The sequence below is a fragment of the Erythrolamprus reginae genome, chromosome Z (genome assembly GCF_031021105.1).
Source record: "Erythrolamprus reginae isolate rEryReg1 chromosome Z, rEryReg1.hap1, whole genome shotgun sequence".
In the NCBI taxonomy this organism is placed as follows: Eukaryota; Metazoa; Chordata; class Lepidosauria; order Squamata; family Dipsadidae; genus Erythrolamprus; species Erythrolamprus reginae.
The window spans coordinates 32060367-32079559 of record NC_091963.1 but is presented as its reverse complement, the minus strand read 5'-3'; the positions used below and the strand labels follow the sequence as shown (position 1 = coordinate 32079559).

The window sequence follows — 19193 nt, the reverse complement described above, 5'->3', positions numbered from 1 at the left end:
ATATTGGGATGGGAAACTATCGTAGAATGTTTGATTCTCCTGTTTCCTAACATTGATTCATTTGAAAGATATTTAGTTGGAATAAGAGAGGCATTTTCTGACATTTGGGTTCTTTAGTAGAATGAGCTGAAAATGTTAAGACTGATAATGACAAAAGTGGTGTAAAAACTTTGTAGCTCATAAAAGAATAAAATGAGATATAAAATTGCTCTGTTTATTTAGTTTTGCATTCTAGTTTCATGATAATTAAAGAAACTTGCCTTTCTAAAGGAGTTTTTTAACTACTTCATAAAAGCTGAGATAAAATAGAAAAACTTCTTTTGCCACTCAGAAAAAGAGGTTTTTAAAAAATATATACCATACATTAACAACGGAGTGGAATGGAGTAGAATAGCAGAGTTGGAAGGGACCTTGGAGGTCTTCTAGTCCAGTGTTTCCCAACCGTGGCAACTTGAAGATATTTGGACTTCAAATCCCAGAATTCCCAAGCCAGCGAATGCTGGCTGGGGAATTCTGGGAGTTGAAGTCCAGATATCTTCAAGTTGCCACGGTTGGGAAACACTATTCCAGTCCATTTCTACACCATTTCAGACAAGTGGTTATCTAATCTCTTCTTAAAAACTTCCAGTGTTGGAACATTCACAACTTCTGGAGGCAAGCTGTTCCACTGATTAATTTTTCTAACTATCAAGAAATTTCTCCTTAGTTCTAGGTTGCTTCTCTCTTTGATTAATTCCCACCCATTGTTTTTGTCTTGCCCTCAAGTAGAATAGCTTGACTCTCAAAACTTTGTGGCAGCCCCTGAGATATTGACATATTGCTATCATGTCACCCCTAGTTCTTCTTTTCATTAAGCTAGGCATATGCAATTCCAGCAACCATTATTTATATTTAAAAAATGTTGATCAGACTAATGGTATTTTCAATATTTAAACCAGGTCCCAAGTTTTAAAATCTAGAAGAATATGTGTTACCAAAAAAAACCCCAACCCCACTCTCAAAAAAACAATTAGTTCAAACGACTGCACAGATCAAATATTGTTGATGAAGAAACTCTATGATGTAGTTTATCAGGTATCCAGACATAACATTTTGCAGTTATCACCTTTCTTAAGGAACATTTTGGATTCTTCCATTTCCCCATTTGTAATATTTAGACTACGTTTTGGATTAAAAGACCTCCAAGGTCTCTTCTAATTCTATTTGACATCAGAGAACTTTTCCATTTTTCTTGCCATATATAAAATAGCCACACTGCAATCAATATAACTTCACATCAAAATATTCAGTGGAAATTCCTACAATGTATAAGGATTAATTACATACTTATATAGCATATAACAATAACAGGTACCGTAAATATTGCCATCACATAATTATAATTATTCAAATGTTACTACATTTCATTTTTAAAAAAAATGGATTTAAAAATACAGAACTATTTTAAGACGGGGGTTTTCTACTAAGATGTTTTTTTTCATCCTTGAGAATAATTGAATAAAATTTAAAGTCATTTGTATCTATTTTCTAAGAGGGGAAAAAAGGACTGTATCACAGAAGGTGCTTTATTCTAAGATGTACTCATTTATTTAGCATTAGTTGCCAAATTTTTAAGATACTTCAGTTGAATTGTCTCTTGTATAATTTTTCAGTATTATGGACTACATAATAATACTAATCCTCCAAAAGAAAAAAAATAAATGTCTAAAATATAAAAGTTGGTACATAAGCAAAATAGATATTCTTTTAAGATTGTTCAATGTTTGAAAAAGTTCCTTTATCTTTGTGAATACTGTATTGTGTAAAGAGCTTTCTTTGCCCCCTATGCTGACAGTCAGTTCTCAGTTGCTTTTTCAGACCGAAATAACTTTCTCAACTGCTAACTTAGAAATGTGGTTTTCAAACAAAAAGATGTCCAAGCTTTGGGATTACAAACCAGAAGGAAATATAGGATGAGTACTCATATTCAACAAATTTTGGGTTATTATATTATTATCTTAAGATGTGTAGACTGAGGAAATCTGAGAGTTAAAGTCCAGGCATCTTAAAGTTGTTGAGTTTGAAAAATATTTCTCTAGAGCTGTGATAGTTATTGCAAAATAATTCCTAGAACAAATTTTGAAATGCACAGGAAGTACAGTACTATTCTTTTTTATATCATTTGGCAGAATTAGAGATTTTTTCCTCATATCGAAACATAGAAACATAGAAGTCTGACGGCAGAAAAAGACCTCATGGTCCATCTAGTCTGCCCTTATACTATTTTCGGTATTTTATCTTAGGATGGATATACAGTATGTTTATCCCAGGCATGCTTAAATTCAGTTACTGTGGATTTATCTACCACGTCTGCTGGAAGTTTGTTCCAAGGATCTACTACTCTTTCAGTAAAATAATATTTTCTCATGTTGCTTTTGATCTTTCCCCCAACTAACTTCAGATTGTGTCCCCTTGTCCTTGTGTTCACTTTCCTATTAAAAACACTTCCCTCCTGAACCTTATTTAACCCTTTAATATATTTAAATGTTTCGATCATGTCCCCCCCTTTTCCTTCTGTCCTCCAGACTATACAGATTGAGTTCATTAAGTCTTTCCTGATACATTTTATGCTTAAGACCTTCCACCATTCTTGTAGCCTGTCTTTGGACCCGTTCAATTTTGTCAATATCTTTTTGTAGGTGAGGTCTCCAGAACTGAACACAGTATTCCAAATGTGGTCTCACCAGCATTCTATGTAGCGGGATCATAGTCTCCCTCTTCCTGCTTGTTATACCTCTAGCTATGCAGCCAAGCATCCTACTTGCTTTCCCTACCGCCTGACTGCACTGTTCACCCATTTTGAAACTGTCAGAAATCACTACCCCTAAATCCTTTTCTTCTGAAGTATTTTTCTAACACAGAACTGCCGATACAATACTCAGATTGAGGATTCCTTTTTCCCAAGTGCATTATTTTACATTTGGAAACATTAAACTGCAGTTTCCATTGCTTTGACCATTTATCTAGTAAAGCTAAATCATTTACCATATTACAGACGCCTCCAGGAATATCAACCCTATTGCAACACTTTAGAGTCATCGGCAAATAGGCAAACCTTCCCTACCAAACCTTCCCCTATGTCACTCACAAACATATTAAAAAGAACAGACCCTTGTGGCACACCGCTTGTAACCTGACTCTGCTCAGAATACTCGCCGTTAACAACAACTCTCAGATTAAATTGTAGTCTTGTCCTCCCCTTTCTCCCTTTTTTAACTATTCTAGTGTTAGCTATTTTTTAAGTCTAGCTGCAAAAGCAAGAATCAGTTTGGTATAGTGGTTAATGTATCAGATTAGAAATTGGGAGAGTATAAGTCTAGTCTTGCCATGGCCACAAAGCCAGAAAGGTGACATCGAGGTCTCAGTTCTAGGAAGAAAAAAAAAATATGGCAAACTGCATCTGAAAAACCTTGCAAAGTAAACTGCAGTGACTTGCCCAAGCAGTCATCAACATTGACTCGAAGGCACACAATTCCAACTAATTAGTCAACATTGCTTCATATCAAAAAAGATTCAGAGCGATGCTTTCATAACTGGTTTTAATTACCATAACACAGTGATGGTGAATCCGTGACACCACATGACATTTTGGGTAACACATTAGTGTTCACCAACACCCAACAACTATTGAAGTAATCCCTGATCTTACATGATTTTCAAAAGCCATGGAGGCTGTGGGAGAATTCAGAAACACATTTCACTGAGGAAGGCATAGCAAAATGAAAATGATTGCTTGAAGATGCCTCAATGTATTAAATTCACTAAGGCAGAAAACAATAGGAAACAGGTGTATCTAGATGCTTTTTTAATGCAGTTAATTGACTTGGTATGGATTTTTAGTTAATGGTTAATGTTAGTGAAAACGAGGAACAATCAGACATATATTAACGGTAAGCAGAAAATGTAAAATCTCTATAATACTGTCATGAAAATTATCCTAGCCATAATCATGGAATCAGCAGTAACTGAGATCAGTTTGAATAAGACTTTAATTTATAGGCTCAGTTTGATATGAATACAGTGTTCCCTCGATTTTCGCGGGTTTGAACTTCACGGAAAGTCTATACCACGGTTTTTCAAAAAATATTAATTAAAAAATACTTTGCGGGTTTTTTCCCTATGCCACGGTTTTTCCCACCCGATGACATCATATGTCATTGCCAAACTTTCATCTGCCATTAATAAATATTTTTTAAAATAAACTTTAATAAATAAACATGGTGAATAATAATCTGAATGGTTGCTAAGGGAATGGAAAATTGCAATTTAAGGTTTTAAAGTGTTAAGGGAAGGCTTGTGATACTGTTCATAGCCAAAAATAGTGTATTTACTTCCGCATCTCTACTTTGCGGAAATTTGACTTTCGCGGGCGGTCTCGGAACGCATCCCCCGCGAAAAGCGAGGGAACACTGTATAGTTATCCAGTAATATCTATTCATTTTATGCTTTGTTTTTGTTTTTATTTTAATTTTTCTTTATGCTTTCTTGAAGAGAATTTTTAAACTTTTATCAAATGAGCTTAAAATTACTGTATATATAATAAGATGCAAAAAAAAAAAATGGAAGGATCCTGGAAGTTACCTGAATCGCAGGGGAAGCCTTATTGACAAGATTTTAATGGAGAATTTTCAGGCTTGGTACTTTTACGTTAACTAGGACAATATCACAACTTTTTTAAAAAATGTAAAATCTTTCCAAATAAGGATTCAAGGATTGATTGTAGATTTGTGGAGATTCCAAATCTCATAATTTACAGCAAGCATGTAGTAAGCATGGATGCTGTGATGCGCTCTTCGCCGCAGCTCATAAATTCTTGTGGGACCAGTGCAATTTTGCTGCTGCACCTGTGGAGGAAGCAAAATCATGCACGGAACCACAGGTGCTCCCGTGTTTTGGTGAGGTTTTTTTGCTTCCAAGGATGCTGAAACTCCGGCACACCTGCGGTTCTGTGCACGATATTGCTTCCTCCACAGGTGCAGAAACAATATCACGCTGGTCCCACAAGAACTTATGAGATGCGGCGACAAGCACAATTTAGCGTTCCGGCTCATAGCCCACCGCTGTCAAGCCTATTTTCTCTGGCAAAACACTTAGGCCACCACAGACGTCCCCAACACGAGTGATATCAAGCTGGCCAAGGCCACCCTGGCCATGCCAATTCTGTTCCCCCCCCCCTGAGGTCAAACTAATGTAACTTTCAGTGAAATTGAGCATGAAACGCTTGATCTAAGCTTAGATCATTTTAAAACACTAGATTTAAAAGTTAACACTTTTTTGATCAAAAAACATTGGCATGAACTCATCACAGCAGCCAAGCTTACTACATGCTTGCTGTAAAATATGAGATTTGGAATCTCCACATATCTACAACCAATCCTAAATTCCTTATTTGGAAAGATTTTACATTTTTTTAAAGTTGTGATATTGTTCTAGTTAACATAAAAATATCAAGCCTGAAAATTCGCCATTAAAATCTTGTCAAGAATGACATCCGTGGAAGCAAAGAAACCTCACCAAAACACGGGCACACCTGTGGTTCCGTGCGTGGTTTTGCTATCTCCACAGGTGCAGCAGCAAAATTGCGTTGGTCTCACAAGAACCTATGAGCTGCGGCGGCGAGCGCAATTTTGCATTCCGGCTCATAGCCCACCGCTGGCTCCTGAGCTCTTTTCAGCTGTGACAGCCTCCTGCAACCCTCTGCCAGTGAAAATGGAGCTCAGGACGACCCGCATGCAGCCCTCCCGAGTTCCATTTTCACTGGCAAAGACACCACGAGCCAGTTCTTTGCTGTTTCCAGAGCAAACCTGTGAGCCAGATCTAAGCACCTCGCAGGGCATATCTGGCCCCCAGGCCTTGAGTTTGACATCCCTAGCTTAGATGAAAGTACATCATGATGTCACAATGTATATTTCATCATTTTATGAAATCTTGGCCATGAAATTATTTTCAAATATGAAACTTAATTTATGTTTAAAATGTACATTCTATCTCTCTAATGCAGAAGTTACAATGCCTAATATGGAAATACGCTATGAAATTCTAGAAGATAAGCCCACATGTCGTAGCAGATTGTCTCCTTCCCCCAAAATTATTATAATTCTAAAAAGATAGCATTTAATAATTTCGGGATTAAGTAAAAAAATATTTAAAGGGTTTTTAAAGTATCACAAGGCTTATAGTTGTACTATCATTCAGTTACACCCAAGCAGTATTGGATTCCTACCAGTATGGATAAGGACTGCATACTGGTAGTGAAAATTGAGCTTTGCTTCTGCAGGCATGCGCGACAATTTATTTATTTATTTATTAGATTTGTATGCCGCCCCTCTCCGAAGACTCGGGGCGGCTAACAACAATAAAAAAGACAATGTGAACAAATCTAATATTAAAAATAATTTTAAAAACCCCAATTTAAAGAACCAATCATACTTGCAAGCATATCATGTATAAATTCTATAAGCCTAGGGGGAAGGGAAAATTTCAATTCCCCCATGCCTGACGACAGAGGTGGGTTTTAAGGAGCTTGCGAAAGGCAAGGAGGGTGGGGGCAACTCTGATATCTGGGGGGAGCTGGTTCCAGAGGGTCGGGGCCACCACAGAGAAGGCTCTTCTCCTGGGTCCCGCCAAATGACATTGTTTAGTCGACGGGACCCGGAGAAGGCCAACTCTGTGGGACCTAACCGGTCGCTGGGATTCGTGTGGCAGAAGGCGGTCCCGGAGATATTCTGGTCCGATGCCATGAAGGGCTTTATAGGTCATAACCAACACTTTGAATTGTGACTGGAAATTGATCGGCAACCAATGCAAACTGCATAGTGTTGGTGTAACATGGGCATACCTTGGGAAGCCCATGATTGCTCTCGCAGCTGCATTCTGCACGATCTGAAGTTTCCGAACACTTTTCAAAGGTAGCCCCATGTAGAGAACGTTACAGTAGTCGAGCCTCGAGGTGATGAGGGCTGGATTTTGCTTCTGCGCATGTACAGGAAGCAAAACCTCCCGAGGGGACATGCGTGAATGATTTCGGCAATCCTTTGCATTTGCGCAGAAGCAAAAAAATCACCAAAATCTCATGCGTGCAGCCCATTGTGAGATTTTGCTTGCTGCGCATGCGCGGAAACAAAATCTCACTGCGGCGTGCCCGCAGCAGAAGCAAATCTGTGCTCACAGCGCACTGGTAGTGGTGGAATCAGGAATCTGCCCCTGCATCCAAGATATTACAAAGTAGGTTTTAGACAGCTTTAAATTGCTTTATATGGTATGAGTCATTAGCAGCTATCTAAGGTTTTAGCAAAAGCCTTTCAGATGCTACCGCATGGTTTAATTTCAAGATCATAGTGACTAATGATCTGCATGTTGTGACCTCTAGATGTTGTGTTTTTTAACTTGAACAATGATTCTTCTATATACTTGTCTAAAATAACTTTGCACTAGGAAAAACGTAGATTTTGTTTTATTACATTGTATAACCCTTTTCCTTTCAAAAATGTGAGGGTCTACTTTATGATGAAACCGTACATATTAATTTGTGTCACTGTCGTTACACAAGTTAACTATTGTTTTTGTGCTATTTGATTCTGTGAATAGCAGATGATGCTAAACTATTTTTTCCTTTTGGCACAAAAAGCCTCAATAGTGACCGATTCCTTGAAGCCAGTCACCAAAATCTGGAAACAATTGATTCTTTTTCTCTTTTCTGTTTGATATTCTTAAATTAAAGAGCATTGCTTTTGAACACTGCCTGGGAACAAAGACAAGTCAAGAGATTGCCTTGCTGTGCCTGTCTCCATTGTTTTAAATTCTATGTTGTCTCCCTGTAGTAAGAAATGCTATCTGTAATTTAATAATTGCTGGAAAAAAAGCATTGTGTGCATGGAGGGAATTTTATTATTAGCAAGGAAATACTAAACAGTATATTAAACAGCCATAGATGAACACAAAAAAATCAAATATAATTCAGACATGAAAAAATATGCAAATAAATATAATACTAACACTCCATACTTTCCTTGTTTTTAAACCTCTGCAATTATTTTTGCAAAATCTGATAATTTCTAAACTGAGATAAATCTGTGTTGAAAGCTTATAGTTCTAGCACATCAACTATGAAATAATTTTCATATATTCACTGTATTTGGTTTGTTTTTAGCAGAAGGATTTAGTGAATTGTGTGCTCATGAGTGTGACTAGCATTCATGATGGTTAGAAAGTCAACATCTGGAGATCTTCATGTTTTCTAACTGAGGCAGGAAGAAATTAATTTCTTCTCATATTTCAATTTTTTTTAATTTCCTTTTTGTCTTCTTTGTAGATCAATGAACTGAGCCATGTTCAAATCCCTATTATGCTGATGCCAGATGACTTCAAAGCATATTCAAAGATAAAAGTGGACAACCACCTTTTCAATAAGTAAGCTAGGCCAACTTCTCTTTTGTTTTATATTTTTCAGTTGAAATTGAGTAAATAAATTTACTTAAATTTGATTCTCTGACTTGGGTTTTTTAAAATATGCTAAGAATATCAGCAGTTCTATTGTGGAGTTGCTTTTTCATGATATTTATTTTTCTACTTGGATCCCAAAAGAAATTGAAAGGTGGAAGAGGAAGAATTCTAAAGGAGTGAAGGAAGCAATGTGCATGGTCTCTTATGTAGGACTGATGTCTTAGAAAGTTATCACTTTTGCAAAAGGTCGCTTCCAAGCTAAATTTCCACTGAATTTCAGCTCTGGTTTAAGAGCGTCTCTATTTGTACGCATCAACTAATAGTGCTTTTCAGTATAGTTCTATGGTTTGGATGATGTTTACTTGACTTTAAAAGGGTGCTATTAATTCATTTTAAAATATTCTAAGGTAAACTGCCATTTATGTTTGGGAATTCTGTAGTTTGGAAAGTTATGGCTAATATAAAAATTGATTGTTATATCTACTGAAGATTTGCTAAGTCAAATTGCTTATCTGTTACTTAACAGAAAATCTATTGAGGATTTGCTAAATGAAATACAAGTTACTTCTGGAAGTATTTAGGAAACCGTAATACAGAAATGATATATTCCATATGCACACAACCATTAGAATCAGAACGATACAAGCGAAATATTTATAGACAACAATTCAGTGTCATATATATTAATATTGGACTAGTGTGGCAGTAATAAAGGCTAAAAGGCTGATTAGAGCTGAATCCTGCAAGTTATATCAGATGTATATTTATGGAATGGAAGAAAATATTTTTCTGAATATTAGATACATATTCTGCCATTTATAGAGAATTTTTTGACTAGCAGAGCAGACTATGCACATTTCAAGAATATTTCCAAATAAATGTTTGAAACATACTACAGCATGAGCACTGGACTTCTTTAAAGCAGATACTCATGTAAACTTTTTTTAAAAGATGGTTGCTTTAATAACTTGGTTGTGAATCATTCTGACTATTCTGTAATCCAGTTCTTTGTGCCCTTAAAGTTTTGAAATTTTGTGCTACTTTATGCCACTGAATATATAGAATTTTGTCTAACTATACTGACTCTTGTAAAGAAGAGAGCTCCATCTGCATAACGATTTATTCTAGTTCTTCCAGTAAGGTCTCCATATGACTTGAGACTCCCTTGTACAGATCTCTAAGAATAGTTTTAAGTCCATCTTTGCCTGTCTGAAAACTGGCATCAAATTGAACAAAAAGTAATGTGTGGAATAGTAGTGCAAAGGTCTTTGGAACAAAGCAATTTTGCAAGCTTCTAAGTAATAATTACAATTGTTTGAGTTTATCATTGATATGAAAGCTATGAAAGAATATGGTTATGTGTTAATCACTATAGATCCGTGATGGCAAACCTATGGGCACGCACGCCATCACCAGCTGTTCTGGTTTCCAGCGCGTACAATTGCACCCACCAGCTGTCTTTGCAGGCACCGGAGTGCTGAAATATGGCCAAAAACCAGGCGATTTTTTCCCCAGACTGTTTTCTGGAGCATGTTCAGGTCTTTTCCCCCACTGTTTTTGACCCCCAAAACAGCCAAAACACAGGCATGCTTATGCTACCTAGCTGGTCTTTAGGTTTCTGGTACTCCAGCGCATGTGAAGACCAGCTGAATTGTGCGCATGCACTTGCTGGAAACCAGAAAACCAACTGGCCAGCATACACATGCGCACTGGTCAGCAATTCTTAGGGGTTTTGGAACTCCCAACGTGCACATGTGCATGTGCATTCTGGTTTGGGCCCTTGGTGCCAAAAAAGTTCGCCATCACTGCTATATATATAGTCTTCAACTTACAATCATAATTGGGACGGTGTGTGTGTGCGAGTTATCAGCCACACAACATGTTTTCTTATAGCCCCTTCCCGTTTAACCGTATTATTAGTTTTAGCCATTTTAACAGAATTTTCCCTTCAAGTATGGCAAAGGTTCAGATAAGGATTTATTGTGTACTTGAATGATATGGGGGCGGGGGCGGGAAAATGATATGAGAGCCCAGCTCTCTCCCTTTGCAGAAATCAGCCAAATAATCACAGATAGAAGAACATTTTGCAAGAAAAGGATGTTTTAAGTAAACAAATGTTCCTTTTATTTCAAACAAATCCGATGCCTTAGAATGGAATCTTCAAACAGAAATAGAAAAACAACAGCTGTCAGAGCATTCCTTATCTGTTAGGGAAGAACTAAAAGGGAATCTCATTGGACTCTCATTGTGACTAGTCTCAGGGGAAATAAAACAAGCTTAAAAATAACCCAAATAAGGCTCCCTGAGAAAATTTGGTAGAGTTCATGGCAAACCCAATACCTGTTCACAACTCAAATTGTGATCTTATTATTCGAGCATCTCTGAGCTATAAAACATAGACAAAAGATGCGGAAATATAATGTCAAGGTTTATATTCAAAAGCATGAAACTGGATTTTTCATGCCTATCGAGGCTGATACAATTGGTCCACCTGAACTTTTTATCCGAAGCATGTGTGCTGTTAAAGAACAGGCAATTAAATGTAAAGTTAATTGGGATAATCTGGGAAAATGTTACAGTACCCATATGTTTACTCTAATGTCACAGTGAAGCTTGACAAAATGAAGAGGATAGACTTCAAATATGTTGACGCTTCCCAACTGCAATAGAAGAATATTTCTAGTTCAAACTGTTTATACCAGACATGAGAAATGATTCTCACCATATATATATATTTTGAATAGCTAAAATAGAAGACCTGGAATTCTAGGAGAGCAATAGTAATTTCCCTATGCCAACTTCTTCATAGCAAAACAGCCAGATAGATCTGGATTGCTGTTGAATAACTCCCAAATATCTTAAACCGTAAGTAGATTGTTCTATGTTTCGAACAATCTACCATTCCACTGATGTTATTTTAAGATGAAAGCACATTCGAATCTTATCCACGGATTCTTTTCCGACAACAAGATTAATCTTTATTCAATTCTGTATTATCTGTATCAAACAATCATCTCAGGTCAGTTCCAGGATGCCTCTGAGATTTAAGAAAGCAAACTCGCGGGAGCCAGATTTACTAAATAAACACTCTCCCAATATAACTGAAGCTGGCCTTATCAATACTTTTGTCTCCTTAGCAAGGGACCAACAAGATAATATACTACACAAGTTAGAAAATCTGAGGAAAACAATCAATTGGCTACCATGATCACAGCTAAGTCTTTGATCGGCCTTGTTTCTCTTAACAGTTGCTATTGTTTCCCCTCGGTGGAGAAAGGAATGACTGGATATTATCTCCCAATCCATAGCTCCACAGATCCTTATGAATTGGTAGGGATTCTTGGGCTGACCCAGGGCTCCGTTTTAGCTGAAGAGAAGTTCTCAAACACACCAAGACATGCAGTTGGGTCTATAATTAACAGGAAAGAGGTCTTGCTGACCCCAAATCCCAAATTCTTCAACCTTACATTATCTACAATAGACCTCTCCCCCTTTTCTAAGAGGTCTGTAAGGGGCGTGCATAAGTGCACCTTTGTGCCTACCGTTCCTGTCCTGATGTCTTTTTATCTTTTCTATCTCTACTTTATACTTATATTATGTTAAACATACTACAATACAATACTATATTTGTATGATTAAATTAAAAAAAAATTCAACTGTACAGTGCAGACTACAGCAAGAACTACCAATCCTCCACCCAGTATTTATTTATTTATTTTTATTTATTTTGTCCAATACACAATGAGGGTTTTAGTGGGTTTATATCTATATACACATAGTAAAATACATGATGAAGGTTATAGAGGAGATACTCATAGTAAAATATATCTAAGAAATAATAGAAAAGAAGATAAAGTAATAGAACATATCAATGAAAGAATAGAAGAGATATAGGAATAGAAGAAAGGTATAGGAGATATAGGAAAGCAATAGGACAGGGGACAGAAGGCACTCTAGTGCACTTGTACTCACCCCTTACTGACCTCTTAGGAATCTGGATAGGTCAACCGTAGATAATCTAAGGGTAAATTGTTGGGGGTTTGGGGATGACACTATGGAGTTCGGTAATGAGTTCCACGCTTCGACAACTCGGTTACTGAAGTCATATTTTTTACAGTCAAGTTTGGAGCGGTTAATATTAAGTTTAAATCTGTTGTGTGCTCTTGTGTTGTTGTGGTTGAAGCTGAAGTAGTCGCCGACAGGCAGGACGTTGCAGCATATGATCTTGTGGGCAATACTTAGATCTTGTTTAAAGCGTCTTAGTTCTAAACTTTCTAGGCCCAGGATTGAAAGTCTAGTCTCATAGGGTATTCTGAAGACCTAACAATATAAAATCTATTGAACTGTATTAATTTCATTTTCTTAGAGCAAGATTCCCTGGAATAGTTACAGAATTTGCATGAGTCAAGCCAATGTTTAGAGGAAGCTTGGTTGTTTCCCACTTCTTCAGTTCAACACAACAATCTCAGGTCATGGGCCTGCAAAAAATAAAAGTCAAGCCATTTGGCTATTCTTGAGTGATGATGCAATTTCCTTGTTAACTTAGAATACTGGTGGCTGGCTTGCACCATCAAAAGATCAACTATCTATCACAATTGTATATCCCTTTTCCTTTAAGAATCTTGGGCTATTTCAGAGGTGGAACTGGGCCAACTTTATTTTGCCATCCCAAGTAATGTAGGGGGAGACCGAGGGGTGTATTATGATTTTAGTCAGCACAGCTTTGAAACTTATATATATGTCTTACTTGAAACCATGGTACTGGTTTGCTTTCTTCCAATCAAGGTGAAATTTTGTTTTTTGTTTTTTTAAAATCATTTGCATTCTTCCTTTTAAAACAAACATTCAGACCAATGCCACTTGGGTACACATGGAGAATTTTATCCTCACTTATTTAGCTAAACGGATAGCAGCATCAATAATAATTAATGGGAATTTAAACTCAAAGATGAGGAGAATACCTTGGAGCAACAGTCCCAAACATTTCCAGTTTGGCGGTGCAGAGGGAGAGAGGCCCGGTAGTGGACCGTGGCCTTGGGATTGGTAACTCTGCCTTGGGGGGGGGGGATTAATTAGACAGGTTTAGGGATCAGATAGAAGACTGTTGCCTGGAGCTGTAGATTCTTAAAGGCTCTGTGGAAGGGGACACTTGGCAGAATACACTTTTGGGAGGGGGGAAGGGGGATTAGTTGATTATTCAATTGTGTCCTGTGATCCTCTAAAAAGGGGTAGGCAAAGTTGGCTCTTCTATGACTTGTGGACTTATTTATTCATTTATTTATTAGAGTTGAAAGGAACCTTGCAGGTCATCAAGTCCAACTGCCTGCTTAAGCAGGAAATCATGCTAGCTCAGGAATTCTGGGCGTTGAAGTCCACGTATCATAGAGGAGCCAACTTGGCTTACCACTGGTCTAAAAGAATGGTATAAAATATTGTGAACTTTAAATTAGTTTTCAACAAACGAATCAAGCCATGCTTTGGAGGCTGGTATTTGAAAAATAAACATTGATTTGATTAGGGGTACACACAAATGAATAGGGTTTTCATTATTAAATTATTTATTTATTTATTTATTGGATTTCTATGCCGCCCCTCTCCGCAGACTCGGGGCGGCTAACAACAGTAATAAAACAGAATATAATAATAATCCAATACTAAAAACAGTTAAAAACCCATTATTATAAAAACCAGACATACATACCATACATAAAATTGTAGAGGCCTAGTGGAAAGAGTATCTCAATTCCCCCATGCCTGGTGGCAGAGGTGGGTTTTAAGCAGCTTACGAAAGGCAAGGAGGGTGGGGGCAATTCTAATCTCTGGGGGGAGTTGGTTCCAGAGGGCCGGGGCCGCCACAGAGAAGGCTCTTCCCCTGGGTCTCGCCAACCGACATTGTTTAGTTGATGGGACCCGGAGAAGACCCACTCTGTGGGACCTAACTGGTCGCTGGGATTCGTGCAGCAGAAGGCGGTCCCTGAGATAATCTGGTAATGCAGTCATCAATTGAGTCCTGCTTAATTTTGCCAACTTTTTTACTACAGTCATTAAGCAAATGAGTTTCTCCCATTGAGTTTGTTGAAAGCCAGCTGGAAAAGATGGAATTGGTAATCATGTTTCCTTGAGACACTACAGCCATCCTAAATACATATCCATTGGCAGGATCAGGTTTTTGATTATGTGACCTCAGAAATGCTGTGACAGTCACAAGTGCGAGAACTGATTGTAAATCATTCTTTCAGCACCAACACAACTTCAAATGGATGATAAACAAATAGTTGCAAGTTAAGGACTATCTCTAGTATATTTACAATTCCTTACTGAGTATCAAATCTCTTTTTCAGAGAAAACATGCCAAGCCATTTCAAATTCAAAGAATATTGTCCAATGGTTTTTCGTAATTTGCGAGAGAGGTTTGGAATTGATGATCAGGACTTTCAGGTAAGATTGTTATCATATTAAATAAGTCTTGATATTTGGGAGATGTTTGATTAGGTACTCTTTGCTGGGAGAAAGGTAGGTGGAATGAAAGTTAAATCCCTACAAATTTCCAGCTATAAACTCAGCTGGTAATTATGAGACATGTAAGATTATTATATGAAGTTTTCAAGGATCTGCCACCTGAAAACTTCATATTCAAACCTTTTCTCTTCTTCTGTGGGCGACTTGGGATCAACACCAAGACTTGAGATCTCAAGCACTTGCTTAGTTAGGTGTTCAGATGAGAGGTCTGTCCCAGGCATCACCCCTGATCAAATGATTTTGATTTGGCGGCTTGACAATTGATGTCTGTTTACCACCAGTTGCAGTTCCATCCAGTTACATAATTGCAACAAGCAAAGTTAGTAGGGGCAACCAGATTCTTTTAACAATCATATGATTTGCTTAATGACTATGATAAAAAATGGTTGATGACTTTAACAACCACATTGCTCAGCCATCAAAATTCCAGTATCAATTGTGGCCATATGTTGAGAGCTGTCTATAATCTACTTTCTCCAAAAATGCAGTACAGTAAGTATAAAACATTGTAAAAGCATGTGCTGTTGGTTTGTTGGTTTGCTGCCCATCTCATTTTTCTGAGTGACTCTGGGCAGCTTATAATAGTATAAAAGCATAAATAGAAAAACATTAAAAATTAACAATAATTAAAGATTAAAAGCAAGAGCCTGGGCAGAACAGGTGTGGGCTTTTGTCTGTTATTCAGTTAGTGAGTGAGTGTTCTCAATAATTAGGTATATGAAATCTCCAACAAAATACTATCTTAGGTAACTGTTTTCTATACAAATGTAGTGAATTGAATTTATGATGTTTTCTTTATATCTTTGCTGCTGTTCAATTTGACCCAGTTTTAACCTTTCTGATCACCAGCTGCTCCTGCCCTTTTCAAACAGAGATATCAGAACTTTTTGCCTTTGAGCTAGGTGGGTTTCCCACTCAGGTTTTCTCTATACCAATTTTTTTTTATGATAACTCTGATTTTAAATACTTGAGAAACTGTGGCTTGGGAATATCAAAACTAATTTAATTGTCAGCTATGCTTTTAGCATAAAACAGTGCAGAGCAAACATGAGCAAAATGGCAGATTTCCCAGGTTGCTTAATAATCCATGTCAATGTAATTAAAACAACTGCATTCCCCAGATGTCTTTTGGATATCAATACATAATTCTTGATAAGTTGTTCCAGACATGATGGGTTCCTAAACTGCAGTTCAAGAATAGCCGGTAGATGATAATTTGTGGCCATTGCCCTCAACAGGAAATTCATTTTGTTGAAGTCCTTGAAACCCTAAAGTGACAAAATGCAGAATAGTGCCGCTACTGATATTTTTAACTTGCACTTCCTTTTTAATAGTTTATTTATTTATTTATTTATTTTATTAATTTGTCCAATACACAAATACATAGGAAGAAAAATAGACATGTGATAATATAAAAGAGGGTGAAAGTGGACTAAGAGGAGAGGATATATGAAAGGAAGAGAATATATAAGAAAGGTGAAAGAAAGGAAAGGCAATTTGGACAGGGGACGAAAGGCACACCAGTGCACTTATGTACGCCCCTTACTGGCCTCCTAGGAACCTGGAGAGGTCAATCGTGGAGAGTCTAAGGGAGAAGTGTTGGGGGTTAGGGGTTGACACAATTGAGTCTGGTAATGAGTTCCACGCTTCGATAACTCGATTGTTGAAATCATATTTTTTACAGTCGAGTTTGGTGTGGTTCATATTAAGTTTGAATTTGTTGCGTGCTCTTGTGTTGTTGCGGTTGAAGCTGAAGTAGTCATTGACTGGTAGGACATTGCAGCATATGATCTTGTGGGCAATACTCAAATCGTGTTTTAGGCTCCGTAGTTCTAGGCTTTCTAGGCCCAGGATTGTTAGTCTATTTTTGTAGGATATTCTGTTTCGAGTGGAGGAGTGAAGGGCTCTTCTGGTGAAATATCTTTGGACATTTTCAAGGGTGTCCGAGATGTGGTATGGGTTCCAGACAGATGAGCAGTAGTCTAAGATGGGTCTGGCAAAAGTTTTGTAGGGTCTTGTGAGTAGAGTGAGATTGCCTGAGCAGAAACTGCGTAGGATCAGGTTAACAACTCTAGAGGCTTTTTTGGTGATATTGTTGCAGTGGGCTTTAGCACTTAGGTCATTCGATATTAGTATTCCAAGGTCTTTTACAGAATGTGGGTTAGCCGTGAGAGGTTGTTTATTCAGTTCGTATGTGTGGTTAGGATTCTTTTTGCCAATGTGGAGGGTAGAGCATTTGTTGGTTGATATTTGAAGTTGCCAGATGTTAGACCAGTCTGAGACAAAGTCTAGATCTTCAAACTACAACTCCCTGGACACATCCAACCTGCCCACACACACTATCCGGCCGCCTAGTGGTAGGATTAAGCCCCGCCTCTACCTTCCAGCCACTCTTTGCAAGGCTAGCTTTTCCCGCTGCCCTTGTTCCTCCTTCTTTATCCTATAAGACCTTGCAGATTGCAGCCGCAGTTCTGTGAACTTCAACTCATTGCTGCCCACGCACTTCTGCTGACCACATCTTGCATAGGCAAGATTGAAGGGCGCGAGCTGAGGGGCGAATGAGCTGGTGGAGCGGTTATTCTGGCTGGTGGAGTGATAGTGGGCTGATATATGAGCTTTGAACTCTTCCTGTGCTTTGGAGACGCTGCCCCAGTCCTAGGTGGGAGGCCACCCCCATCCAATCACATGACCGCCTAGCCACACCCACCCTACCACATGACCACCTAGACGACACACCTGTACACCCAGTCCAGCCCCCTGTTTAAAAATTTGAAGACTCCTGGTTTAAATTCTGCAAATTGTCACATTTAATTTCTATATAACGATATTTATTCTAAGTAGGTCATGCCTAGTTTTATTCTGTTCATTTGTAAATCACAAATACAGTAATACCTCATGATACGAACTTAATTGGTGCAAGGAGGAGGTTCGTAAGACGAAAGGTTCGTAAGACAAAACATTGTTTCCCATAGGAAACAATGTAAAGTCAATTAATCCGTGCAACCAAAAAAACCCCTGCAAAAAAACGGCTTTCGGCGACTGCTTGGAAGCGGCGCGGCTGTTTTAAAAGGTGACAGCCAGCCTGGGGGGCTTCCCAGCACCCCCCCCGAACCCGGGTTCGGGGTTCGGGGGTGCTGGCAAGCCCCCCAGGCCGGCTGCGACCTTTTAAAACAGCTGCGCCGCTTCCCAGCTGTCTCCTGAAGCCGAATGCGGAAGTTCGGCTTTGGCGTTCGGCTTCAGGAGACAGCTGGGAAGCGGCGCGGCTGTTTTAAAAGGTCGCAGCCGGCCTGGGGGACTTGCCAGCACCCCCCCGAACCCGGGGTTCAGAAAATTTTTGCCTCTTCTTACGAACTTTGTTCAAGTTATGAACCGGCGTTCGGGAGGCTTCTGGGAAGCCCCGCCGCCCGGCTGTCACCTTTTAAAACAGCCGCGCGGCTTCCCAGCAGTCTCCGAACACCGGTTCGTAACTCGAAAAAAGTTCGTAAGAAGAGGCAAAAATTTTCTGAACCCCGGGTTCGTATCACGAGTTGTTCGTAAGACTAGGGGTTCGTATCTTGAGGTACCACTTTACTTGAAGTAGCATTCTTAAGATTTCTCCCCATATATTTTCTGAAGGTGTTGGAACCTGTTAATTATTCAAATATATTTACATGAACTGAAAAGGCAACGTAATTTTGATTTGAGCTGATTAATGTATTTTCAGACTACTGAGGGACCTAATCAATAGCTGTCAGAGCACTGTCATAAAACTAGGACAGTCATTAGCAGAAGACTTTGACCTTTCTCAAGCTGGATGTAATCAGCATGCTTACAAATAATGTATTATTTGGAAATAAGTTGCTTTAACCTGCAATCTGGATTTGTTAGCTCAGTGTTTATAGTCATTCTTCAACTTTTCTTCATAGCACTGACAATTCTACTTTCTGGATTTTTTAATTATATTTTTTAATCTTTCAAAGCCAAGAATGCAATTCTCTTTCAAGTCCTGAACAACAAATTTTCTTCATGGGAGGAGAGGGTTAAAAAGGCCACATTCTCGGCATATTTTGCAAGTCAAGTGTGCTTAGCTGCTTCTCGGCATCTTATTATATCTTTGTGAAAACAGACAATTGACTGACGTCTTTTAGCATTTTTAAATCTTCAAACAAATAAAGCATAATAAAAACCCAAACAAACCAGGACCAATTCCAGTT

At 38.3% G+C, this 19193-nt stretch overlaps 1 protein-coding gene across 1 annotated transcript in view; it reads left to right on the top strand.

The window, feature by feature from the left end:
* The window catches only part of PIP4K2A (phosphatidylinositol-5-phosphate 4-kinase type 2 alpha), an 85058-nt gene that overhangs the window by 21899 nt on the left and 43966 nt on the right, over nt 1-19193 (top strand). The window contains exons 2-3 of the mRNA XM_070730059.1: nt 8351-8448; nt 14823-14919. Of these exons, the coding sequence (XP_070586160.1) occupies nt 8351-8448; nt 14823-14919 (195 nt within the window). The remainder of the gene's footprint in view (nt 1-8350; nt 8449-14822; nt 14920-19193) is intronic.